The sequence below is a fragment of the Equus caballus genome, chromosome X (assembly GCF_041296265.1).
Source record: "Equus caballus isolate H_3958 breed thoroughbred chromosome X, TB-T2T, whole genome shotgun sequence".
NCBI lineage: Eukaryota > Metazoa > Chordata > Mammalia > Perissodactyla > Equidae > Equus > Equus caballus.
In genome coordinates this window covers 81,494,197-81,521,574 of record NC_091715.1, presented here as the reverse complement: position 1 = coordinate 81,521,574, position 27,378 = coordinate 81,494,197, and the positions used below count along the sequence as shown (strand labels likewise).

The following is a 27,378-nucleotide window of genomic DNA, read 5'->3' as shown; positions in this document are numbered from 1 at the left end:
TAACAATGCTTAAGTGCTTCAAAGAAACATGGTTTTCTTTAGTTTTCTTATAGCACATAAATTTTTTCATTCTCATCCTTTAATTTTATTCTTTTTCTATAGCCTAGCCATTGCTTGTAAAACATACATGTTTGTTATTTATTTTCTCAGAGGAGTCAGCTTTTATAGAGGCATTTTGCTATGGGTGTCTTTATCCCCAATGGAGTTGTTGACTTATGCTTCTTTTCTGTGTGACAATTGTTGATGATTTTAATGAAGCTGTCTGTCCACACTGACTACTGTGTGTTTCCTAGCATTCAGAAATAGATAAGCCAAAATAACACTGTGAAAAATACAGTACAAAATCTAATATTTGGCTTGGAGGGGGGCCAGGTAGATATGCTAACAAACACTTGCTCGTACCCACAGCAGAAAATGACAGCTAAGCAATAACTTGAATTTCTGTTTGTATTTCTATTTCCAAGGATAACAGTTTTAAAGTGAAGATTTGTGGTTCTTTGTAAACAAAAGTATGTTTGAATTACTCCATTTTGCATTTCATACCAGAGAGTCAGGTTCTGCAAAATCTTTCACATACACTCAGTTCTAAATAAGGCATAAGATATTATTTAAGGAGCCATTGGAAAGCAAAGCATTTACAGAGAGAAATTTTACAAATTGTCTACTGGTTCTTCCCCTCCTCAGGTATAAAGTGCAATTTGATCATTAGTCTACACATAGAGTCACTCACTTAACAAAATAAGTACTTAATATATTCAATGCTGTATGCAAAGTGTTTGGTGGCTATCTCTCTCTTTCTATAATGCAAGGTTATTGCTTTTCAACGAGCTAATACACAGGCACCTGTATACAAACAAACAGACATAAGAAAATGTACATTTAATATCTCTTGTCAAAATTTCTATATTTATCATTTATAATCTACTTTTTTCCAGAGAGGATTGTGGTGGCTGGAAACATTAAAAGATATACTAAAGAACCATTGCAATCAGACTTAAAATTACAAAAGACAGCTCTCAATACAAGCAAAGAAACAACTGAAAATAAGACAATGAATTACCCAGAACCTGGTATAAATTACTATAGCTGAACAGTAAAATCTATTCTGAGCTTGCTGTAAGCCAAACCAAACAGAAAACACATTCTGTCATATACTTTTCTAAGAAACAGAAGCATACAAGTTCATTGGGAGAGACAGGCTTCTTCTTGGCATAAAGGTAAATAGAAACCTGAGTGCTGACTCATTAAATAGTGAACATTTTGTTACTCACTGGACAATTTATTTGACTAATTTTATAAAAGACAGACAGATTTCACAAACCAATGTTTCTCTTAATGCCTTTTTATAAAAACTGAAGGCATTAAATTAAATTGTAAATTCAGTAAAGGCATTTGTTTGGGTTACCGCATCACAAAATTCAGGATTGTTGCTTTTGGATCAGCTAACATAACAGAGTGACAGAATTTACAAAACCAAGTTAATGGAAAATTAGCATGCGCTCTAGACCAATGGTTCTCAAACACCAATCAGATCTATTCAGTGGAGGTGTTACATCAGTATCACTTAGTGAACTTTTAAAAAAATATACATGCCTGGGCCACACCCCCAGAGATTTTGATGCAGTATCCTGTTTTTAAGAAATGGTCCTTAAGTGATTTTGATACACTACTATATACTGTCTCTCTCAAATATCACTGCTTTCAACTGAGCTTGTCAAGTACTGGATGATAATTCATTACTGAATTCTCTGATAAAGTACAATTCAATGAATATTTATTGAGCACCTTCTATGTACCAAGCACTGGAATATCTAGGCAATAAGACAGGTAGAATTTCTTGTAGAGCTTGTATTCTGGAGTGAGGGGTATTAGACACACAAATAAACAAATAAGATAATTTCAACAGTGACTAGTGTTATGAAGAAAACAGAATAAGGTGATGTAGGATAGAGAATGAATGGCCAGATGAGGATTGGTTAGTTGATGGAGAGAAGGTAAATACTGAAGTACTAGGAGCATTAAAATGTTGGTATGAACATTTTAGAGAGAATGTCTGAACATAGAAATATTCATTAATAAAGCTGGAATGAAATCTATATGGTAATGATAAACATCAGAGTCTGCCCTTTAAGCGAGATTTCTACAATTTCGTGATATTACAAACTGTAATCTTTTTTTTCATAGAAACAATGACAACTGCAAGCTAAATGATAAGGTTGGTGATCACTCTCACACTTTATCCCTGTTGGCAAAAAGGAGAGGTTGCATAGTGTTCCTTGCTGGAGTTTTGGGTATTTCAGGTACTAAGTGAAAACTGAAATGTAAGGATTTATGTGTATCTGTATTTTAAAGCAATAAACAATACAGGAAAAGAAAAAAAAACTGTGGATGCCAGGTAAGAGGGCTTTAAAAACAAACCACCAACCTCAGTGATGAATGCAGTTTACTTTACTAAATAAATTTTATAATATTTAAAAATGAAATAAACTATAATTGATTATTTATAGGGAATCTATTCCATTATAAAATTCTTCTCCTAGACATATTTCAAAACTAACCTAAAACTAGTTCTCGTGACATGGTTATCATCTGTCACAAAATCAGAGTTGTGACAGTTTTATATAATCTTCTACTAGTTAATATATAATATTCAGGACCTCTTAAGAAGTAAATATTTCAAATATTTTCTATGTGGATTCACTCTCTTTCTTTCTCTCTCTCTCTATATATATAATATTCACCAAATATGTACACACCATTTAGTTCCACACTACAGTTTTAAATTAAAGCATATATATTTAAAAATGTATTTTCATAACAAGATAATAAATCTAATTCATGAGAAAATAATGACAAGCGGTCTTTAAGTATGTTATTGACCAAATCTTCACGAGAAATGACAAGTTTTTTAAATGCCATCTTCTTAATTAGGACACAACATTTTGATATAGTGTTATAAAGTTACACACGAGGGACATTTAGCACTGAATAAACTATAATGCATTAGATTACCACATACAGGTAGGTGTATGCTAAAATGTTAAAACTTACAGGGTATGCTAAAACATTAAATATAGTTACCATTCCTTTTTCCGGCTTTATTGAAGTATAATTGACAAATAAATTTGTAAGCTATTTGAAGTGCACATAGTGATGATTTGATATAGGTATACATTGTGAAAGGATTCTCCCCATCTAGTTAGTTAACTCATCCATCACCTCACATATTAATTAATTAATTTTTGCTGAGAACATTTAAGTTCTACTCTCCTAGCAAATTTCAATTATGCAATACAGTGTTATCAACTATAGTCCCATGTTAAATTAGATCCTTAGACTGTATTCATCTTATTGCTGAAAATTTGTGCCCATTTACCAACCTCTCCCTATTTTCCCCACCCCGGCCTCTGTCAATCACTTTTCTATTCTGTCTCTATTCTTTTTTTAAAAACAGTATACTCAGCAACTCTAGCTATTTTCAGATAACAGAATCGCCTTGCTTCATTTTACAACTGCCTTCCTCAGTCTATGTTATATATTTATATTTTGTTCTTTTCTGCACTTTTTTTCGCAGCTATATTGAGATATAATTGACATATAATATTGTGTAAGTTTAAGGTGTACAACATGATGATTTGATATACGTATATATATTGCAAAATGATTACCACAATAGGGTTAGTTAACACCTCCATCACACATAATTATTTAATTTTTGCGATAAGAACATTTAAGATCTATTCTCGTAGCAACCTTCAAGTATACAATACAGTATTGTTACCTATAGTCACCATGCTGTACAATAGATCCCTAGAATTTATTCATCTTATAACTGGAAATTGTGCACTTGACCAACATCCTCCCATCTCTCCCACCCCCTAGACCCTGACAACCAGCAATCTACCAATCTACTCTCTTTTTATATCCGTTTGGCTTTTTTAGATTCGACATTTAAGTGAGATCATACAGTATTTGTTTTTCTCTGTCTGACTTATTTCTTTTGGCATAATGCCCTCAAGGTCCATGTTGTCGCAAATGACAGGTTTCCTTCTTTTATATGGCTGAATAATATTCTATCATATGTGTGTATATATACATATATACATTCAGACAGTGCATGAAACTGTATATATATAGTTATACATATATACACAGACATACACACACTCACACACACACATATACACATCACATTTTCTTTATCTGTTCATCCATCAATGGACACTTAGGTTGTTTCTATGCCTTGGCTAATGTGAATAATGCTGCATTGAACATGGGACTGCATATATCTCTTGGAGACACTGATTTCATTTCCTTAGGATATATACACTGAAGTGAGATTGCTAGATCATATGGTAGAACTATTTTTAATTTTTGGAGGAAGATCCAAACTGATTTCCCTAGCAGCTGCACCATTTTACATTCCCACCAACAAAAGGGTTCCCTTTTCTCAACATCCTTGCCAACACTTGATATCTTTCGTATTTTTTATAATAGCCATTGTAACAGTTGTGAGGTGAAATCTCTTTGTGATTTTGACTTGCATTTCCCTGATGATAAGCGATATTGAGCATCCATTGCAGACTTGACCAACACGCTCCCATCTCCCCGACCCCGTAGCCCCTGGCAACCACCAATCTACCAGTCTACTATCTTTTTATATCAGTTTGGCTTTTTTAGGTTCCATATTTAAGTGAGATCATACAGTATTTGTACATATTCATGTACCTGTTGGCCATTTGTATGTCTTCTTTGGAAAAATGTCTATTGAAGTCTGCTGCCCATTTTTAAATCAAATTATTATTATTATTTTGGTATTGAGTTGTATGAATTAGTCATATATTTTAGATATTAACCTCTTCTTAGATAAATGGTTTACAATTATTTTCTCCCATTCTGTAGGTTGTCTTCATTTTCTTGATTGTATTTTTTTTTTTTTTTTGGTGTTTCCTTTACCTTTTCTTTTTTTTGAGGAAGATTAGCCCTGAGTTAACATCTGCCACCAATCCTCCTCTTTTTGCTGAGGAAGATTGGCCCTGAGCTAACATCTATGCCCATCTTCCTCTATTTTTTTATATGTGGGATGCCTGCCACAGCATGGCTTGACAAGCGGTAAGTAGGTCCACACCTGGGATCCGAAGGAGCAAACCCTGGGCCACCGAAACGGAATGTGCGACCTTACCATTATGCCACCAGACCGGGCCCTCCTTTACCTTTTTTAACGTAAATAAAGGCTTTCTTTTAAACAAGTAAACACTACGTAGCATTACATAAGATTTACATGGATCTTGATCAAGAACCCAATTGATTTTACTTTGATGATATAGTAAAATTCTGTTAGAAAAATCTTACAAAAATATGCACATTCATGTCTCCGTAATTTGGTTGTCAATGCACTACAACTAAATAAGTTTGGTGAGATACCTATGCATAATATCTGTATTTCAATACCAGCATAATGTTAAGTGTTTCTTAATAGAGGTTTCTAAGTTTTGAAATGTGGTGATAAATTCTAGAATTTGTTCTTCTTGGTAAAGTTTCTTTTCTGTCTTTTGGATTGTATTTCCAATTATATCTCTATCTCAGGTTTAAATTGAATTAAAATATTCTCTCATTTGCTAAAGTGGATTTCTGGAATGGTACTGTTTACAAGGCACCATATTCTAGTAATCGAAGCAATGGATGGAATACGATACATTTAAGAATCCATTTCAATACACCATTGCCTTACTTGGATTGTGGTAAAATTAATCTAACAACATATGGAAAATAGGAACAGAGGACTGCAAATAAACATGATCCTTATTGAAACCAGTAGCAGAGAAGCCAGGGCTATTTATGGCTTAACAGAGAACAATGATTGCTTTGAAAAAGAGGAAGTAATCTCCAAAAATAAACGTGGAAATCAGCAAGATGGATAAAGACGGAATATTCTAGCCATGAGGTGTTTTTATAGTACTCCTCAAATTACACTTTGCCTACTTAAGGGGCCACTATGAGAAGTCTAGAAGCAAGACTGAAGCACTATTGGCACTGGGTTTTTAAAAGTAAATGCTGGCCAGCAACATTTCCTTTAGGTGTCTGGACTTTACCTTAACATAAACATTTCCTCGATAAAGAGAAACAGCTACTTTTTTTATGAAACTACTTGGCTCCTAATTATTGTCCAAAGAAATAAACATATCACACACACACACGCGCGCACACACACACACACAGTGCATCAGTAGTTAATATACTGGGACTAAGGGTACAGTTTTGGTTTTATTTAATACTAATGGTACAGTTTTTGTAAGCAATTTTTTTCTAATTTACTTTACAAAATACTAACATTACCTATGGCCTATGCAAATGCTACTATTATAACATTACTACATTCTATGTTGCATTATACTCATTAGTGTACATATTTTATGTTCTCTACTAGAATTGTAAACAACTGAAAGCATTTACTTTATACATCATTCTGTCAAGGTACTTTGGATATATTATGCATTCTAAATATTTATTGAATGTATGAATGAAGTAGTAATTTTGGGGGGATTTTTACTTTCATGTGATTTTTGTTTTCCAGACATGAGAGGAATTTACGGTAATACACTTTCTTGACTTTCATTTACTGTTTTGTATCAGTGTAAAAAACTTCCAGTCAGAATTATTTTAGCTTCTCTAACAGGAGAGAAAGCATCTTGATATAGAAAATTTAATCTAAATAGAGTGTCAAATCAAAACACTTGTGAAAAATGAGCAAGACTCAGCTAGCGGGAAGGTTCAAGGCTTAAAGTATCTCAGCTAAGGCTGTCAACATGACAGAATTTTCATGGCTGTCTGTTGTAGAAAAAATCCCTTCACGTCTCACAAAGTGCTTCTACAACAACAGTTGACAAACTGTGGCCCATGGGCCAAATCCAGTCAGCCATCTGTTTCGTATGGTTCATAGGCTAGAAATGGATTTTACATTTTTAAATGGTTAAGAAAACCAAAAGGACACAGGAAAATTATATGCAATTCCAAATTCAATGTCCATAAATATGGTCTCATTGGAGCACTGTCACACGAATTCATTTACATGTTATCTCTGGCTGCTTTTGCACTAAAGTCAGAGCTGAGTAGTTGCAGCAGAGACTGGATGGCCTGCAAAGCCCAAAATATTTACTCTGTTTCTTTACAGAAAAAGTTTACCTATTCCTGTTTTAAAAATTTCATTGCATTCATGTCCCACAATGTGCTTCTAGAACATACAGCGAGGATTTATAAGTTTTTATTATCTTATAAGCTATATTTTGTTAATTTGATTTTACCACAATCCAAATAACAAAAGTACATATTAAAATGGATTCTGAAATTTCTCACATTCCATCCACTGCTTGCATTACTAGAAAATCTTACCTGCTAAACATTACCACTCCAGATATCCATTTTAGGAAATGTAGGAAGGATGCTTGTAATTGACTAGATTATGAAGATATGTGAAAATCTTCTCAAATGAGAAATTAAATGAAGGAATTGGTAAAATAACAATGATTTATACCTATCATAAAATAATTAACTGAATGATTAAGCAATGGCAAAATAGTCAGGAGGCAGTTTTTATCACCTATAAGAACTACAGTATGCTTAACAATCTGCATTATCCTATAAGATGAATGAGGTATGAGGAAAATTGTTCAACAAATGTAAAATAATGTTAACATTTATTGAACATTTATATGTGAGACATTGTTCCAACGACCCTATATTTATTGCCTCAATTAATCTTCCACACTGCCATATAGGATAGGTGCATGCACTGTCTTCATTTTAAAAATGAGACGAACTGAGGCACAAAGAGGTTGAATAACTCACTAGAGCTCATAACACAAATAAGTGTCAGAACTGGCCTTTGAATTCGGATACTCTGACTCCAAAGTGCACCCTATCGTGCCTTTTTATATAGGGTGTGGTAGGAAAATGCCCCAGGACACAAACACACTTTACTTGGGTTGGGTGTGGGGCCACAAATACCTTTTTTTTTGGAGAAAACATTGGGCATTTTAAGTTCGCTAGCATGACTAGAAGATAAATTCCATTGCTCATGTCAATTAATTTTTTCTTCAGCATATTAGCAATTTTGTCAGTGTGCTTTTTCATTCCCATTAGTTTTATAAAACAAATAATGTCTGATATTTTGAGTAAATCGAATACAAACTGAAGTAGACTACGAAAATAATGATTCTTCTTGGGAGAGCAAACCATAAAACTACAAAGTCACACTTTGTCTGCTGTCCATAACAATTACCGATTCTTCTCTATGTTTGCAACCAGCAGCACAGAGCAGATCAAGAGACAGGAGGAAAACTGATTTGCATTTGGACAGCAGCAAGAGAGTATTGTTATGTACAAGCTCAAGTCTGACCTTTCAGTGATGCCTGCTTAAAATTCATAGATATTGACTCAAGAAAGTAATATTGGCAAATTTCTATTGCTGCTCTTCACTCACAGCTCACTCTGAAAGTCAACCAGGTATATTTTTATAATGGCATATTACTTTAGATGTTCTGTACAGAAATGGCAAATTATAAAAAAAAATCATAAAAACAGGATGTTTATTATTGCTGAATCCCAGAAAAAAATCATTGCATGTAAAAATCAGATCTATCAAGTAAAACAAAGACAAAGAAATTACCATGAATATGGTGTTCTAGCAGAAGAGAGCAAGATACTTTTCAGATAGGGAGAAGACATAAAAAGAACTGGACACTCTGTGAAAAATCAGAGCGTTTTTTATATTTAAACAAAAATGATGATAAAAAGTTTGAGTTGAGAGAAAAATAGTTTAATGTCCTCCTTACTACCCCGTTAAATGCAGCAGATATTGGCTAATGGCGAGAAGCCCTGAGAAGTAGAAATTTCCACAGTGGTAGCAAAGATGAGTGATTAAGATGGTTCTCAAAATGAAGGTATTTTACAAATCAAATAAGTTAAATAACAGGCTTGAATTCAATATATAAAGTGTGTTCTGATGTCACAATGTATACCATTCTCACTACTAGTAATAAACCATTTCATGTATTCTGTGCTTTAGAGCCTTCAGTGTCCTTCACTAATGGTATTGCATGCATCAATAAAAAAGAAGGAAAGCTTTGAAAATATTAGAGATGCAAATGATTTAATCATTAAAAATACTTAATAGTCTACTAGCTTACAAATGCTTCTTAGATACACTTTCAGAATTAACCAATTACCATTCAACAAACACGAGTAATTCTCTTTCTATGTACTTATAAATTAATGTTTGTGATTTAGTGTAAAATTTTTAAAAAATAGACATACATGTTTAAATTCTGAGTTTTACAAACACCTGTAAATTACATTTTTAAAGTATGTGATGATCAAGCTATTTAAAAAGGACAATCAACTATCTATACAGTCTTGTTTTAATATAACCTCAGGAGAACTATCATTATATTTGATTCATTCAAAATGATAACACAATGAAACACGATGTATTAATTTTACATAGCATATTGCCCACATGGGCGTTTTCCACACTTTTGACAGATTGATATTTTTCCTAAATAATGAATAGAATTCTCATGCACCTGTAAAGATCTATGCTATGCTGGAAGGATAAAAGGAAATAATTTTATGCAAGGGAAAATACCTATTATTTGAGTTTGACTGGAAGCAATACCAGATGTTTCATGAATTTTCATGTTTTTGCCAGTAGTTTCTTCTCATTTTAATACCACAGAACTTTGAGTAGAACCAGCAATTTGTATCCATTTATTTTTGCAAGCCACTTTCAACATAAAAGTAAAAAATCTGTGATAGGCCCTTTCTAGTGTATAGCTGTCAACAGAAGGCTAAACTATCCAGAGGGTGAGAAAGGAGATTTTAAGAATCTTATGTCAATTCTGGCAATTCAACTTGAAGAAGAAAAACTTGAAGGATAATTTTAAAAGTTGTCTTAGAAGTTTTACACAGATATTTTATCCTCAGTCTTATATTGTCGAGAGGAGAATAAGAGAACAGGGCCTGGATTGTTTTAGTGTATTTGTTGGTTAGCTGTCAGAGAAACTCTTACTGGAATTACTTCCTCATTTCTTGAATAAAGTTGCAAAATGGATCTACTTAAGAATAACTGCATAAATATAAACTAATTCAGTTCTTTATTATGCATACTACTAATGGGCAGAAGCCAAAAGAGCAGATGATTCCTCAATCAGAGATCCTTCTTGCCTTGTTCTTGAACGTCTGACTGTACGGAAAAGCCCTCATACAGTGACAGACAACTTACAGAGCACAACATTTACTCCTGAACTGACTGATTATTGTAAATATTTTCTGCAAACAATGGAATGAAAAAGATGATTTAACTATTTCTATGATATCAAGGTTTGTGAAATGTCCTAATTTATATCTCTGATGTGTCAGTTATCTGACATAAAAGTCACAATTATTTGAAATATTTAACTCCAAGAGATTCTGTAATCAGCCTAATCTAAGCACTATTTAACATCATCTATAATGATGAGTGGACACTCATAATTTTATCAGAAGGACGGAGTTGAATATGCTGCTGAGCAAGCAGTGTGGTGAAAGTCCTGAAGTTAGGAAATTTGACTTATAGTCCTAGTTTTGCCACTAATTAGCTGTAGTCATTCTATGTTTTAGGCTTTACTTTCTGCACCTGTGCAGTTCTTTAAACGTCCTTTCTAATTAAAATCCTAAGATATCTCTAAATATGCAATTATTATAGACACAATTCAGTCAAAGTAAAAAGGATGAAAAAATCTCAGAGGAGAAATTTCCATTTTATTCAGATATACAGTAGTTATGAAAATAATTATAGCATACATACTTGCTGTGATAATCTGTGGCAAGTTCAAGTGTATGTACAATACTTTGTATAAAAATAAAAATCATCTTGATCAGTTGCAAGATGTATGCTAGTTGCTATCAAAGTTGCTTCATCATTAAGCAAGCCAAGTTATTAAGATCAGCCAAATGCTTCTGAAAAGTAATTATTTAACATATTAAATACTTGGATTCATAATTTGTAGAGAAAGGCTTAATTTTTCATCTCATTTTCTAGCTTGCTTAAAAATGACAATAAACCATTTCTCCTTTTTATTGTTTTTCAGTTTGTGTTACACTTTTAGACTTATATACTTTTAATGTGTTAGCCCATGCAGAGAGCAAAGAAAACACAGAAGGTGAAGAGAGCAGCTCTGAAGTACCAAAAAAAAGTAAGGAGAAAGTAACAGAAGAGCAGCCAATTAGTTACCGGAACTGAGAAGAGGTAGGTCTGCGGGCAGTGTACCAGAATATAATCAGTATTTTCAATAAATGTCTATAGTATATACAGCATTATCTTAGTAATCGTTGTCCAACCTTCAGAACAGCTCAACTGAGAGTTGAGGGACCCTAGTAAAGATAAACTGTCATTGGTTACATTGTTTCTAGGTTTGAAAAATTGAAAATAACAAAAAATTTCTATGTGGTTTAAACTTATTTCTATTTTTGGATTAGCCTTTCTATGTTTGCATTTCAAGATGTCTTGAGTCATTAACCGTACTTCCGTCTTAATTATCCTGGATAGCCTCTATATTAAACACTAGAGGATCTGAACTGAGTCGCTGCCTTGTAATTGCTCTTAAAGCTTTATTGGCAGCGGAGTGTTTTTCCATTCCAACTGGATTATGAACTTCTTAAGGATAGGATCTCTGTTTTTATTCCTTTGTCATCCTTTCACAGAACCTAATACAGTTCATTACATGTGGGAGGGGTAAGAATAAATTAATGCTGCTATTTTTTTAAAGCATTTTCCTGGTCAACACTTGAGATCTTGTCAATGTAAATCACAGATTCAAGTGCATCTACAATTCTTACATGAAGTATAATCGATTATTATACTGTATAATTGAATATACTTTATATTAAGCCCTGGTGTTTTATTTATTATGTGTTTACCATTACCAATATATCAGGTATTAGGATCCTATAGGAATCCTGACAAATTGGGCTTGTAGGAACTGATCAAATATTTTTTAAAGTTTAGTTCAGAAGTTTGTTAAAAATTCAGATTCCTAAATCCCACCTCAAAAGTAATAAATTCTCTGGTCATGGACACTGAGCAACTACATTTTTAACAAGCTGCCCAGATGATTCTTGGGCACAGTGAAGTCCAAGATCCTACTTTGCGCTATCAGGAAAGAGAACTGTCCTAGGAGTAGCTCATTTAACTAGCATCTCTGAAAAAGATCTCCCTCTCTCACTCTGTTACAACCTTTGTAACCTTAGAGATTTAACAGTGGTGCTTTTCCTCCTATTCTTGCTGAGTTTCTAGCCTTGGCTTCCCATTCTTGTTTTTTGTGTCACCTTTATTCCAGATTCGGACCTCCAGATTTGTGGCCTTGGCCAGGTAAACTGACTATAACTCCTAATTGAAGCTCCCTTTATTTAATGATCTGGTTTTAATGTTCTTAACCTTTTGATTATACCCTGATTTTGGTTAATTCACTATGACTCAACAAGAAGCTCTTGAGTTACTTTTCCTCATGAAAGGCTTTTAGTGATACATTTTGGAGGTGAAAATAATAGAGGTTCATAACTAGCAATGGGAAAATTGAGTAGATTTTAAGGTATAAGTTATATCTCTAAGAAGATGGGTATTATCACACTGGGGTGGCTCTCGTGATAATTCTTTGCTTATACTTGGTGAAATTTCTAATGTAGTTTCCTGGTTGCCTAATTAACCTGGAATAGGAAGTGCTTCAAGATTAGGGTATTTAAATCGTATCGACCTAGGGGTTTTGTACTTGGACTTTACTTCTCCAGAGAAAATGAAAACCTCTATTGTCTCACCAAGGTATTTTGCCATTTTATATTTTTGACTTTTCTCAAAGAAAAAAGTTTAATAGAGTATGGTTTTATGTCCCTTTTATAAGATTATCTGCTATATCTAGCCTTTTTTTTTTTTTTTTTAAAGATTTTATTTTTTTCCTTTTTCTCCCCAAAGACCCCCGGTACATAGTTGTGTATTCTTCGTTGTGGGTTCTTCTAGTTGTGGCATGTGGGACGCTGCCTCAGCGTGGTCTGATGAGCAGTGCCATGTCCGCGCCCAGGATTCGAACTAACGAAACACTGGGCCGCCTGCAGCGGAGCGCGCGAACTTAACCACTCGGCCACGGGGCCAGCCCTATCTAGCCTTTTTTTTAATAATAACGCAGACTGTCATCACTGTTCTGAAAAACATTTTCTTTCTGAAGCATATGTAGTCTATACTGTAGTCTTTACATATATAGAATTTAATAATAAAAGCTCAAGATTAATGAAACTATCCTAAGGAAATACAGCAAGGTTTCTCTGTTCTTATAACTAATTTTTCAGTCAAAAGAAGTACTTTCCTCTTCCAGGTGAGGTACTATATTCTTCATTACAATAGCAATTGGACTCAGTATGAGTATACTAAAGGTTTTTTGGTCCCTTTTTACATGAGCAGTATATCATTTCATGGAATCTTGAAAAAATGCAAATGACTTACTAGTGGATGATACAAACTTCTTTCTTATTTATTATAGTAAAATTCGGAAATGTGATAATAGATAATAAAACTTTTAAGACATCTACTCCTCTCAATAAACTAAGTATAAAAGGAATTTACCTTAATATAGTGAAGACTGTATATGAAAAGCCCACAGTTAAAATCATACTCAACAGTAAAACAAAATGAATGTGAATGTTTTTTCTCTAAGGTCAGGAAGAAGACAAGGATGCCCACTCTTATCACTTCATTTCACCATAATACTGAAAATCCTAGCCAGAACAATTAGGAATAAAAAGAAATAAAAGTCATCCAAATCAGAAAGAAAGAAGAAAAATTATCTATGTCTGCAGACAACATGATCTTATATGTAGATAACCCTAAAGACTCCTCAAAAAAATTGGCAGAACTAATCAATGTATTCAGTAAAGTTGCAGGACACAAAATCAACATATAAAAATTACTTGTGTTTTTATACACTAACAATGACCTATCTGAAAAGGAAATTAAGAAAAACATCCCATTTACAAAAGCATCAAAAAGAATGAAACACTTAGGAATAGACTTAACTAAGAGTGTAAAAGACTTGTACAGTGAAAATTACAAAACATTGATGACAGAAATTAAAGAAGACACAAATAAATGAAAAGATAGCCCTGTTCATGGATAGGAAAAAATAAAACTGTTAAAATGCCCATAATACTCAAAGCTATCTACAGATTCAGTACAATCTCCATCAAAATCTTAATGGCATTTTTTCGCAGAAATAGAAAAAACAATCCTAAAATTCATATGGAACTACAAAAGACCCCAAATAACCAAGGCAATCTTGAGAAAGAAGAACAAAGCTAGAGGTATCACATTTCCTGATTTGAAAATATACTACAAAGCTACAGTAATTAAAACAGTATGATACTGGCATAAATAGACATATAGACCAATAGAGTAGAGTTGAGAACACAGAAAAAACCCCAACACATATATAGTTAACAGATCTTTGACAGGGGTGCCAAGAATACATAATGGGGAAAGGACAGCCTCTTCAACAAATGGTGTTGGAAAAAACTGGATATCTACATGCAAAAGAATGAAATAGAACCTTATCTTAGACCATACACAAAAATCAACTCACAATGGATTAAAGATTTAAATGTAAGACCTGAAACTATAAAACTCCCAGCAGAAATCATAGGGGAAAAGCTTCATGATATTGGTCTTGGCAATGATTTCTTGGATATAACACCAAAAGCACAAGCAACAAAAGCAAAAATAGACCATGCGGATACATCAAACTGAAAAGGTTTTGCACAGCAAAGGAAACAAGAGTGAAAAGGCAACCTATGGAATGGACAAAAATATTTGCAAACCATCTATCTGGTAAGCAGTTAATATCCAAACTGTATTAAAATCCCACACAACTCAGTAGCAAAGAAACGAAAAACCTGATTAAAATGGGCAAGGGACTTGAATAGACATTTCTGCAAAGAAGACATACAAGTGCCCAAATGGGGATATGAAAAGCTGCTCAACACCACTAATCATCAGAGAAATAAAAATCAAAACCACAATAAGATATCACCTCACACCTATTAGAATGGCTATTACTAAACAAAAATATAATAATCAAATGATAACAAGTGTTGGCAAGGATGTGGAGAAATTGGAACCCTTGTACAATGTTGGAGGGAATGTAAAATGGTGCAGCTGCTAGGGAAATCAGTTTGGAGCTTCCCCAAAAAATTAAAAATAGAATTACTATATATGATCCAGCAATCCTACTTCTGGGTGTATATCCACAAAAAAATTGAACTCAGTATCTTGAAGAGATATCTGCATTTCCATGTTCATTGCAGCATTAGTTACAATAGCCAAGACTTGGAAACAACCTAAGTGTCCATCAATGGGTGAATGCATAAAGACAATGTGGTATGTACATACAATGGGATATTATTCATCCTTAAGAAGAGAGAAATCATGCCATATGCAACAAGATGAATGATTCTGAAGGACATCACGCTAGGTGAACTAAGCCAGTCATAGAAGGACAAAAACTGCATGATTTCACTTATATGAGGTACTTAAAATAATCAAACTCATAAAAACAGAGAGTAGAATGGTGGTTTCCAGGGGTTGGAGAGAGTGGGAAATACGGATTTGCTATTTAACAGGTATAAAGTTTCAGTTATACAAGGTAATATGTTTTATAGATCTGCTATACAACATTGTGCCTATAGTTAACACTACTCTATTGTGCACTTAAAATTTTGTTGAGAGGGTAGATCTCACGTTAAGTGTTCTTACCGCAATAAAAAATAAAATAAAAGCTAAAAGATGTTTAAAAAATTAAATATCACTCATTCAAATTTATTAGTGAACTGTCCTGAGTCCTAGAATTTCATTCAACCAAACCTTGATTAAAAAAAATCACACTCTTTTAGATCTAAACATCCTAAATGGATATTCCACATGTCAAGTCCTGTATTTTCTATTTTTCTCACCACATTTTTTGTTCCTTAAAGTATTATATCTTTCTTTCCAACAGTCGTTACTTTGTTCTTCCTGTGAAATGGTGCTGTTTGAGAATCTGAGCAAAGCAAGTGGAACTTCTCCTTAAAATTATTCACAGACGCAAAACATTTCTGCAAATTCTTGGGGGTTAATAAGCCCTGACTCTAAGATAAAGTCCAGAGAGTCCTTATCTTGTCTTTTTTTTTTTTTAAGATTGTCACCTGAGCTAAGATCTGTTGTCAATCTTTTTTTCCCTTCTTCTCCTCAAAGCCTCCCAGTACATACTTGTATATTCTAGTTGCAGGTCCTTCCAGTTCTGCCTAAGAAAACATAATGCATACAGTAGGGGTTCAATAAATACTTGTTGAATGGAGGAAACAATAAACAAATACCAATGTCTTAGTTAAGCAATTGGCTTGTTGAATGTTACAAGAGACTTCAGGGTAAACTAAATAGTTGTGTTGCTTATAGTTTTATGTGACGATCTGTTACACATGAAGTTGTTTATTAGCGTTGTTGTAGCTACTATAATCAATATTAGTTAGAAAAGAACACCTAAATGCCACTGTGCTGACAGTAGTCTATTTTTACAGGAAAAAGGTGGACAAAAGATTTAACAGATAGCTTCTACTGAGTGAGATAGCAGTGGAATGATCAAGAACCAATCACTTATGATAAAGACCTGCTAAAAAAAGTTGCAAGTTGTTTAGTATGGCTATTACAAAAGCAATAGCAATAGACAGGGTGTGAGGAGGGCAAGAGGTTGCCATTCTGTAAGTAGCATTTGAAAGCATGTAAGGGTAAGGCACTTTGACTACTAGTAACAGGCTAAGAAAGGTTAACCGGGAGTAACAAAGGAGTAACAAAGGATTCATTTCTGATAGTCTCATTAAAAATGATCATTGATATTGCTCTCTTTCAGTGCAAATGCTAGTGACATGCATTATGTCTATACATTGATTGAGAAATACATATTTTACAGTGTTTTCAGAGTAAAACCTTATGTAATGCTTTTTGTTTAAGATTTCAATAATACCTGTACCATCCTAAAACATCAGATAACTGAAAACTATTTGATTTCAATTTTCTCACTTTTAGTTACCCTTCCTCAGGTAATTCTTTTAAAGTCTATTTACAAAATCTTATTTCTCAAACACTAGGGCTACACATTTTCCATTCTATTTAGTGAAATTATACTCTGAATAGAACAGAATCACCAATAATAAAATATACTCAATGGCTATACTTTTTATCTTAGCATGGAATGATAAAGATTTTTATATGAGGAAGCTTGTTTTACATCTGTTATTGCTTTCCTCCTGAGTAATGAACCATAGGTAGCAATGTGAAGAAATAGAAAAAAAAAGTGGCAGGCCATGTTTTCATTTGGAAACACCAATAAATATGTGCCACCTCAGTAGTATTCATGGTGTCCTCAGTGATTAAATAAAAATGATTTTCTCTTATATCCACCTATGACCCTATTAGTTGCTATGCACTTAAAAGTTGGTCCACACCAAATGATAGCCACAATCAGTATCCTCAGGATAGGATTGGAAACTGCATACAGTTTTTAGATGTTGTCAGAATTTCAGCTGACTTCCCGAGGATTGCCTTTAAGACATTATCTTGTTGCCAATGTATAAGATTTTTGCATGAAGGAAGTAATAGCCCACTGATTTTGATTTAGTATCTTTTTAATCATTTGCCAAAGAACAAAAATAAACAAAACAAACAAAATACAAGTACTCAGTTCTTAAAACTGGGTGGTCTTCGGGGCTGGCCCCGTGGCCGAGTGGTTAAGTTCGTGCGCTCCGCTGCAGGCATCCCAGTGTTTCGTTGGTTCGAATCCTGGGCGCGGACATGGCACTGCTCGTCAGACCACGCTGAGGCAGCGTCCCACATGCCACAACTAGAAGAACCCACAACGAAGAATACACAACTATGTACCGGGGGGCTTTGGGGAGAAAAAGGAAAAAATAAAATCTTTAAAAAAAACAAAACAAAAACAAAAAACTGGGTGGTCTTCTAGTATTAGTACACGAAATGTTTACTAGGACAATCTTTGCTAAAATGTACTTTTTTACAAAAAAATTGTGATACGATAATGATAGTATAGAAAGTCCCCACAAACCCCACACCCAGTTTCTCCTATGATTAATATCTTATATTAGTATGACACATTTGTCACAATTAATTAACCAATATTGCTACATTATTATTAACTAAAGTTAATTCTTTATTCAGATTTTTTCAGTTTTTACCTAAGGTCCTTTTTCTGTTCCACATCACATTTACTTGTCCTATTTTCTTAGGCTTCTCCTGGTTGTGATGGTTTCTCAGACTTTCCTTATTTTTTTATCACATTGACAGTTTGAGGATTACAGACCAGGCATTTTTTAAAAATGTCCTGTTATTTGGATTTGTCTGATGTTTTTCACATGATAGGATTAGGGGGGTGATGGGTTTTGTGGAGGAAATGCCATTCTCATAACATCGTATCAAGTGCACATGCTGTCTATACAACTGAGCAGTTTTGTTGTAAACCTTGATTACTTGGCTGTGGTAGTATTTGTCACCGTAAATGTACTGTCCCCCACCCCCATGCTTCCACAGTAGTTACTCCTTGGAAAGAAGTCACTATGTGCAGCCCACACTTAAGGCACAGAATTCACTCCACCTCCTTGAGGGCAGGGTACGTACATAAATTATTTGGGATTCTTCTGCACAAGACATTTGTCTTTTCTCTCTCATTTATTTATTTATGCAACCATTTATTTATATCAATATGGACTTATAAATGTTTATTTTTTACTTTGGTTTATAATCCAATACTATTTTATTTTGCTGCTAAAATTGTTGCAGCTTTGGTCATTAGAAGCTTTTTCAGTTGGCTTGTGTCCCTTTGACATACCCCCATCATTATTTTTTTGAAGACTTCCCTACTTTATAGCACTAAAAGATGTTCCAGGTTCATCTTGCAAAAAATTATTATTATTATTATTATTATTATTATTATTATTATTATTATTATTTTGTGGTGAGGAAGATTCGCCCCGAGCCAGCATCCACACCAATCCTCCTCCACTTTGTATATGGGATGCCTCCACAGCATGGCCGATGAGTGGAGCAAGCCCATGCCCAGGATGGGAACCTGTGAACCCGAGCTGCTGAAGCAGAGCATGTGGACCTTTAACCACTCGGCCGTGGGGCCGGCCCCCACAAAATATTATATTTTGACTTGTTTCTTTATTAAGAATTCAGTATTTGTCAGTACTCCTCCTTGATTTCAGTTTTTCACTCCTTCAAATATAAGAATTTCATGCTGATATACATACACACATATACATATATATATATGAGGGTGTGTGTGTAACATTGCAATTATTTTCACTTATAAAGTCATAGGAAAGACATCAACATGATTAGCGTTAAGGGGCAGATATCTTACAAAAAGTCAGAAATAAGACATACAAGTTTAAGAAACAAACTTTAAACTAAAGTACTAACTGACTGAACATTTAAGCAATGTGTAACAGGTCAATGTAATTAATATGCTGCTCTTAAAGTCACATATTAAATAGTGCCATAAATTTTGAGTCCTTTACTTCTATTTCCAAATGTAGAAATGAAATGATACTTGCCCTTTAAATATCAGACATAACAACTATAGGTTCTTAATCATAGTATTTAAAGGAACATGGCCTTAATATATCGCCAGATCCCTAGACGGAAAGAAGTCCTAAATTTTTCAAATATTAAATATATTTTAATTAGTGTTAATTTAAATATATATCCAATACCACAATGCTAAGAATGAGACATGAAGACCATGGTACCTCACTCTCAGGAATGAGGCTGTGAGTAGTAGCAAGGATTTAAAATCAACCAATAGATGTTCCATCTCTAAAAAGGTTAGTAATCATTTCATGAAGTTTAAATTATTTATTAAAATGCTCTAAATTAGTAAAGTAAATGAATAACATGTAATTTTGTATGGTACATGTTAAACCATAAGCAAAGGGATTTAATCTTTAAACCTATTAAACTTTCTATAAACAACAGTAAAATTGTGGTTTGTTCCCTATGCTTTCCTTTGAGGTAACAGTTTCTACTGAATAATGCAGTGTAAAATTAAGTAAAGCAGGTCTCATTATTAACTTTAGAAAGCCACATTATTTTTGCCTTATAAGAAGATAAAACGCAACAACAGATATCCAACAAAACAATACCCAGAGAAACATCATTTGTAGATGTGAACACCATCTTCAGGTGCAAAGATTTTCCTTGGGAGAATGTGAAATATATGTAAAGTATTTAGTGCCTGGCACATAGTAAGTGTCTACAAAAAGTACTTATTATTGTTATTACTATTAGTTTCTGAGGAAGATTTGCCCTGAGCTAACATCTGTGCCAATCTTCCCCCACTTTATATGTGGGTCACCACCACAGCATGGCTGACAAGCGGTGTAGGTCTGTGCCAAGATCTGAACCTGCAAACCCAGACTGCTGAAGTGGAGTGCACCAAAATTAACCACTATGCCACAGGGCCGGTCGCGGTACTTATTATTTTTAATGTTTTATTATTATTGCTACCTTTCCAAAATCATCTCCTACCACGCTCCCCATTGAGGACTCTACTGTAGCTGCATTGGCCTCCTTATGTTTGAACATATCAAGCACACTCTCATCTCAGGGCTTTTGAAATTGCTGTTCTGTCTTCCTGGAAAGCTCTCCCTGTAAATACCCATATAGGTTATTACCTACTTTATGAGAAAGAATATTATAATAAGTTTCACTGTTTAAGATTTAGGATTTTCTTTTTGCATAAATATTTCCCAAGCATATTCCACATCACAGATGGACTTGTGCTGAGGACGAACACACACAATATATTTGGCCCTATCTGATAGTTTTGTTAGGAAAGAAAACACACCATCGTTTTTCTGTTTTCACAAAGGTCACAGGCCTCTATAGATGAGGCATTTGGTCTGCTGGCTGAATACCCAGATCCTCAGAGGACAAAACGACATCGTGGTCACAGGATGGCCGGAAAGTCACCTCTGTGGCCATGGGATATGCATGTAATCTTAAAATCACTACATAGTCATGCATCACTTAACAACGGGGATACATTCTGAGACATGCGTCGTTAGGCGATTTTGTTGTTGTCTGAACATCACAGAGTGTACTTATACAAATCTAGATGGTATAGCCTACTACACACCCAGGCTATATGGTACCAATCTTATCGGACCACTATCATACATGCAGTCCATTGTTGACTGAAACATCGTTACATGGTGCATGACTGTAATGAACAAGAGGTCAGGGAATATTTTTGAGTTCACTAGTTAAGTTAAGGATGTTTTGGATATTAATCAATGGACTGTGTGGGAACATGTGACATTGATTTGAATAGAAAAAGATGGATGGTGGTTAAGGGCTCCCTTATGGCACAGCAGCAGTAATCTGTCACTTGCTTCAAATTCTTGAGTCAGATATCCTCATGACTTCCCCCTTCACTTTATTTAGATCTCTCCTCAAATGTTACCTCATCAGAAAGGCCTTCCCTATCTGAAGGAGTATCCCCTTCTTCACTCTCTTCCTTCTAATTATTTTTTCTTCATACTACTTATAAACATTTAAGTATTATATTTTTGGTTTATTGCCACCTCTCTCCATTAAAACATGACTAACAAAAATGTACAACTGAAATCTCACAAGGTTGTAATCTATCATAACATTAATAAAAAAAAAAAATGTATACTCCATGAAAACAGGTTGTCTGTTTTGATCCTATTTTATCCCTAGCACCTAGAAGTATGCCTGATGCACAATGGGTGCTCAATATTTGTCGAATGAATTATTAATGAATTTTAAGTGTTATTCATCCCATCTCCCCTTCTTTGGATTATCACAGTATACAATGACAGCTGCTCGTTTTATTCTAGGCAAACCTCACTTGAAAATTGGAAAGGACTCAAGAGGAAAGGAAATTTGGAGTTTTGTCTAATAATGCAACACTAGCAAAGATGTACAAAATTACACATTGTATAGTTGGTAGGTTATGCAAAAGGCTAAAAGCCTCAGCAGGTAGGATGAGGATATGATCCCCATTCCTGAAAATTCCTTAAAACTCAACAGCCCTGTGAACCTCCAATCTGTACTGAGGCATGTTGTTCTGGGCCCATACACAGGCAATCAGCATTTTATTCAATGCTCTCAAGCACAGTGAGGAGATAACTTAATTTGGAACAGTGACACACACCTGGAGACTTATGCAACCATTTCTTTATGAGCAGTTAAAAAATATTTTATATATGTACAATTTCATAACTGAATATTCTGTCATATAAGAAGCATGATCATAAGACTCTGTTAAAAATATTTGTTCTCATTTTGGGAATGCTAGGGATGAGATAAAGAAAGGACACTGAGCAAGGTAGTTATGGGGGAGCAAAGATGCAGAGTGAGTAGATATCTAGGACAAGAAGAAAATGATAATTGAGCCCAGGTCTCTGATGACGGGTATACTGGTGTGTGCATACTCACAGTGCAGGATCACGATACAGAGATTTTCCTAAATGAAGTACGTATTTATAATTCAATTACAAAGAAATGTATTTGGGTTTTTAAATCCCCAAGCCAACATATTAATATAACTTTAATACCTTGGCTTTACTATCTGTTTTAGGAATAATTGTAGGTTATTCAGTTATATTGCAGGCTAGTAATTTAGTCCATTCTCTATTCACTCTCTGCAACATCTGTAGAAAGCAGGGTGACTTAAAGATCCTTACTTTGCCCTGTTAGAGCCCATCTTGTACTAGTGGGATAATTCTCCACACTGACTGCCAATTTGTTTGTTTGTTTTTTAACCACAAGAGTTCTGTTGAGGGGATGGCAGGCGACTGCCAACTTCTCAGGATATTTTCCTCCGCTCCCCAGTCTTGCTGAAGAAGAGAGGCATTAGAGAAGAAGGACATGAGAATTCTCCTTCTCAAACTCTCCTTAATCGAGACATAGCAATTCAGAATGGGTAATGATAGATTAATAAGCCATCATATTTCAATTAATAAGGTCCTCAATTTACCCGATCTCTTCTGCTTAAAATATCCCTGGCACAACTGTAAAACCATGTCCTGTATTTATTTTAAGAAAATATTAACTTTCTACTCTAACCATAGGATATTTAACAGAACATTTTTTTAGAACATGAAACTATCAGGAATAAAATAAAAAGAAACATATTTTAAAAAAATATTACTTGGTGATGCTTTATATTTTATATTTTATCTGGTATTTTATTTTAGCAAGTAATTTATTGTAAATACATTCTCATGCTGGAAAATCAATTCAGGGATCCTCAAATAACTCTGTCAGGAGATCACAGTAGATAATTTAAATTTCTATACAACAGTTTCAATGCGTTTAATATTGACCACCAAATTCAGCAAATTTTAAAACTGTTCAAGGTGAGGAGAGATAATTTGAAAACCTGCTGAATTTAAAAGTATAGATTATATATTACTTTGAAACTTCAATTAGTTGTACCAAATACAACCTGCAATGCCAACAGTTGTATAGCATTTTCTTGGGTAACAGCAAAAATATTTAGGAAAATTCATACATACACACTTTATTTCTTAAGACCTCTGTATCACAAACAATCTAATATTATATTTAAAGTCATTTCACGAAGTCTTTTGCATGTTTACATTTCAACAAGAAGACCGAGTTCCTTTATATAGCATTTTGCACAGTTGATTTGTCTTTTGTCACAATGTTGTTATGTTGCTTTTTATATTGATGTTATGTTTTGGATTTATGGAAGCAAGGGACTGCCAGGCAGATATATTGGAAAAACTCATATCTAGAAGCAAATTTGCCAGTCCTTGCCCTCTATACTTATGAAGGGACACAGTATATCAAATATCCAGATTTCCAAATAAATTAGCATAGCTTTATGTTGAACTGTTATATAATTTAAAACATATCAAAATACGCCTTTCTTTATAGCTCTTTTACACTTTAATAACATTGCCAAGATCATCAGTTGTGTCTACAGCATGTTGGGGAAAAAAAATCTGGTAATGAAAAAGAAAACAAAAGTAAAGATCTACTAGGTTAAGTTATATTGGACAATATCAGAGGAGGGAACATAATTTTCTTCCACTCAAACAATACTGGTGGACACAAAAATAGAGATAGTCAAATATTTTATGAACTATACTGAAACGATACTGTACCACTTATTTCATTTTAATGTCCTGAAATAGCTGACATGTTCTATTTCCTACTTTAAGATCTCACTGCTGTAAGCAACATTTTATTACCTGCTTTATGCAAAATATTTTCACGATTGCAAACTAACTATGAAACTAATACAACTTGAAATAAATCTCAAAGGCCAAAAAAAAGCTTTTCCATATTCTCACATAAAGATAACATATTTATGAAGCATCAATATAGCAGCTATGTACTAAAGAACAGATAATGATGTCCTGAGCAGTCAGAGCTTTTATTTTGTCAGAGTTGGCCTAACTCAGTCAGAAAGAGTTCTATGTGATTCATCATATTTGCACAACTATTTGAACAACCAAGCGACAGAGAATATTTACAGAAAATTAGTAATTGTAATAAACATCTTTTAGAACTGAAACAGAATTCTTAATGGGATAGGAGAAGTAAATTCATAACCCTAAAACATATTTCCCAATAATTATCAAAACATACGTATTATTACTGTTTTCCTTTATAGATTTAGAGGAGGGAGTTTCTTGGAGACCCTGATTGGCTGCATACAATTTCAGAGATCATTATGGCACTTTTATTTAAACACTAAATGAGAGTTTTTTAGAGGATAAGTTAGCCCAGTTATGGCTCTCAGTTATGCGATGGAAAACTCCTACCTTGCTGGAGAATCGTCTGTAGTGTCATCAGCCATCATCTCCAAATCTTGTGAGTGTTTCTCACAGGCTTCTTTGAACAAATTCTCCTCTGGAACAGCTTTAGGAGTATCTTCATTTGCTCGAAGATGTTCTATCAGGTTTAGTGGGTGCCAATTCTGAAGGGCTCTTTGATGGGCAGGGGATGGCCCTGGCACTGGTACCAGTATGTTGTGGTGGACAGGACTGTTGCTTTTCTTCAGTCCGTTTCTGTCCCGAGAGTGGTTCTTCAATCTGCCCTGAACCGGGGTCCCTCTATGCTCATATCCTTCCTGCTGAAGGCAGTTTCCAGTGTTGGGCGAACCTTGAGAAGGATGACTAAACCACCTCCAGCGTAGTCTTAAGATCTGTTTCACATCAAACTCTTTCTTGCCAGACACTGACATCGTTGCAGAAAGACAAAAGCCTTCTCTCACAGAAAGGAAACGGAGCCTTTGTTATCTCTTGTTTCTCTCCCTCTTCTGTAGAACTAACAAAAGCACAAGCGCCGAGAGCAGTCTTTCTTGCTTCCCCCCAACCCCTGCTGCCTGTGGTACACTGTGAATACTTCTAGCTTTCTAGCTGAAGCAGAAAGCTGCAGCTAACAGTGTAGGTGGGAACCCATACTGACAGGATGATGAGGTCAGACCTTAAACAAGTAAATCAGCTTAGCACAGGAAAGTAGTTACCACAACACACTCCAGCTGCTAGATCTGTGCACTCGCAGCCCTCCCGCCTGGACTTCGAATATCTAACCCAGCTTCTTCCTTACCGGGTAAAGTAGCTGCAGCTTAAACCCAGGCAAGCCAGCAAAAGCAAAGTGTTTAAATTCACTTCCTTCTAGATTCCCCCCACTCACCCCACCCTCTGCCAGATTCGTTTTCCGGTAGCCCACTTCTAAAAATGTGCCACTTGGTCCTAGGAGAATTTGTAACAGGGGATTCATTATGATCTATTTTGGGGTGCTTATGCAAATTTTGAAGGTGGTTCATTAAGGGAAAGCATCTTGTATCAGTCCCCTTGTGCAGGTTTCTAGTTATTTTTACAAAACATCTGAAAATGTGAATGTCTTTATATAAATATGTGCTTGAAAACCTGAACAGTTTCAGAAACATAAGAAAGTGTTGGTTATCCATGACTAAACCCACACGCCCCACTAAGGGATGTGTTAATGCTACTTTAAGTCTACACCTGAAGGAAGAGAGCAGTGTTTTTCCAAGTTGGCTAGGTTAGAAGAGATGTCATCTCTCAGTGACCAAAGCTTGAACAAGAATAGTCCATTCTGGCTCCATGCCTGTAGAAACACCTCCTTATCATGCTCTTTACTTTCACAGGAAGTGCTAAAGGTCTATTTTCTTCATTCAAAAGTCCTTATGAGAGAATGCAAAAAGGCACATTTTGAATTAACTCCAAATTGCCACAGAATTCAGTAACAACTGTACAGAAAGTACTTCAAGATCTGAATCAGGATCACGACTTTGTATAAAGGTAAATGTTTCTATAATAGTCATGTATCAGGAATGCATTCACCAATGCCATTTTGAAATTTAGTTTGTACTTTATCCAGCTTCCATGTCCTGCATACAGGTGACAATGGGGAAATTGTACCAGTGTATCCTTAGAAAGAATACTGATAAGGTTTTGGTTTTAGTTCTGGCTTTATGGTTAATGAGCTGTATGATCTTGGACAAGTCACTTTACTTCTTTGCACTACAGTTTCTTCATGCATAATATGCATAGGCTGAACAGATTCTAAGTTCTGCTCCAGTGGATTTAAAAAACTTGGAAATAGAGAATTAAATGAATATCTTTTTCTAAGTTATGGTAGATATTTCACTTGCGGTTTTCTATAAATCTAATTATACCTTTCCCTTTCTGCTCTTGTTTTTGTAGGTGTAATGGTAAATTTATGTGTCAACTTGCTGGGCTATGCGGTGCCAAGATATTTGGTTAAACATTATTTTGGGTGTTACTGTGAGGGTAGTTTTGGATGAGTGTAATATTTAAATTGATAGACTGAGTAAAGTAGAATGTCTTCCCTAATGTGGTTTGAAGGTCCAATCAGTTGAAGTTCTGAATAAACAGACAGCTGACCCTTCCCTGAATAAGAGGAAATTCCTCCTGCCAGACTGCCTTCAATCTGGGACATCATTTCATTCCTCACCTCAGACTCACACTGAAATATTGGCTCTTCCTGTGTCTCAAGCCTGCCAGTCTTTGGACTGGAACTATACCATCAGCTCTCCTGGGTCTCCAACTTGCTGACTGCATTACTTGGGACTTGTCAGCCTCTATAATCATATGAGCCAATTCCTTATAATAAATCTGTCTATATATCTATCTATCCATCCATCATCTATCTATCTATATCTATAGGTAGATATAGATATATCTTCCTCTGGAGAACCCTGA

General features: G+C 34.6%; 1 protein-coding gene across 1 annotated transcript in view; it reads right to left on the bottom strand.

Annotated features, from left to right (window-relative positions):
* The window catches only part of KLHL4 (kelch like family member 4), a 108,938-nt gene extending 83,119 nt beyond the window's left edge, over positions 1–25,819 (bottom strand). Inside the window, exon 1 of the mRNA XM_001500704.6 lies at positions 24,952–25,819. Coding sequence (XP_001500754.2) covers positions 24,952–25,373 — 422 coding nt within the window. The 5' untranslated portion in view covers positions 25,374–25,819. The remainder of the gene's footprint in view (positions 1–24,951) is intronic.
* Between the last annotated feature and the right edge of the window lie 1,559 nt (positions 25,820–27,378).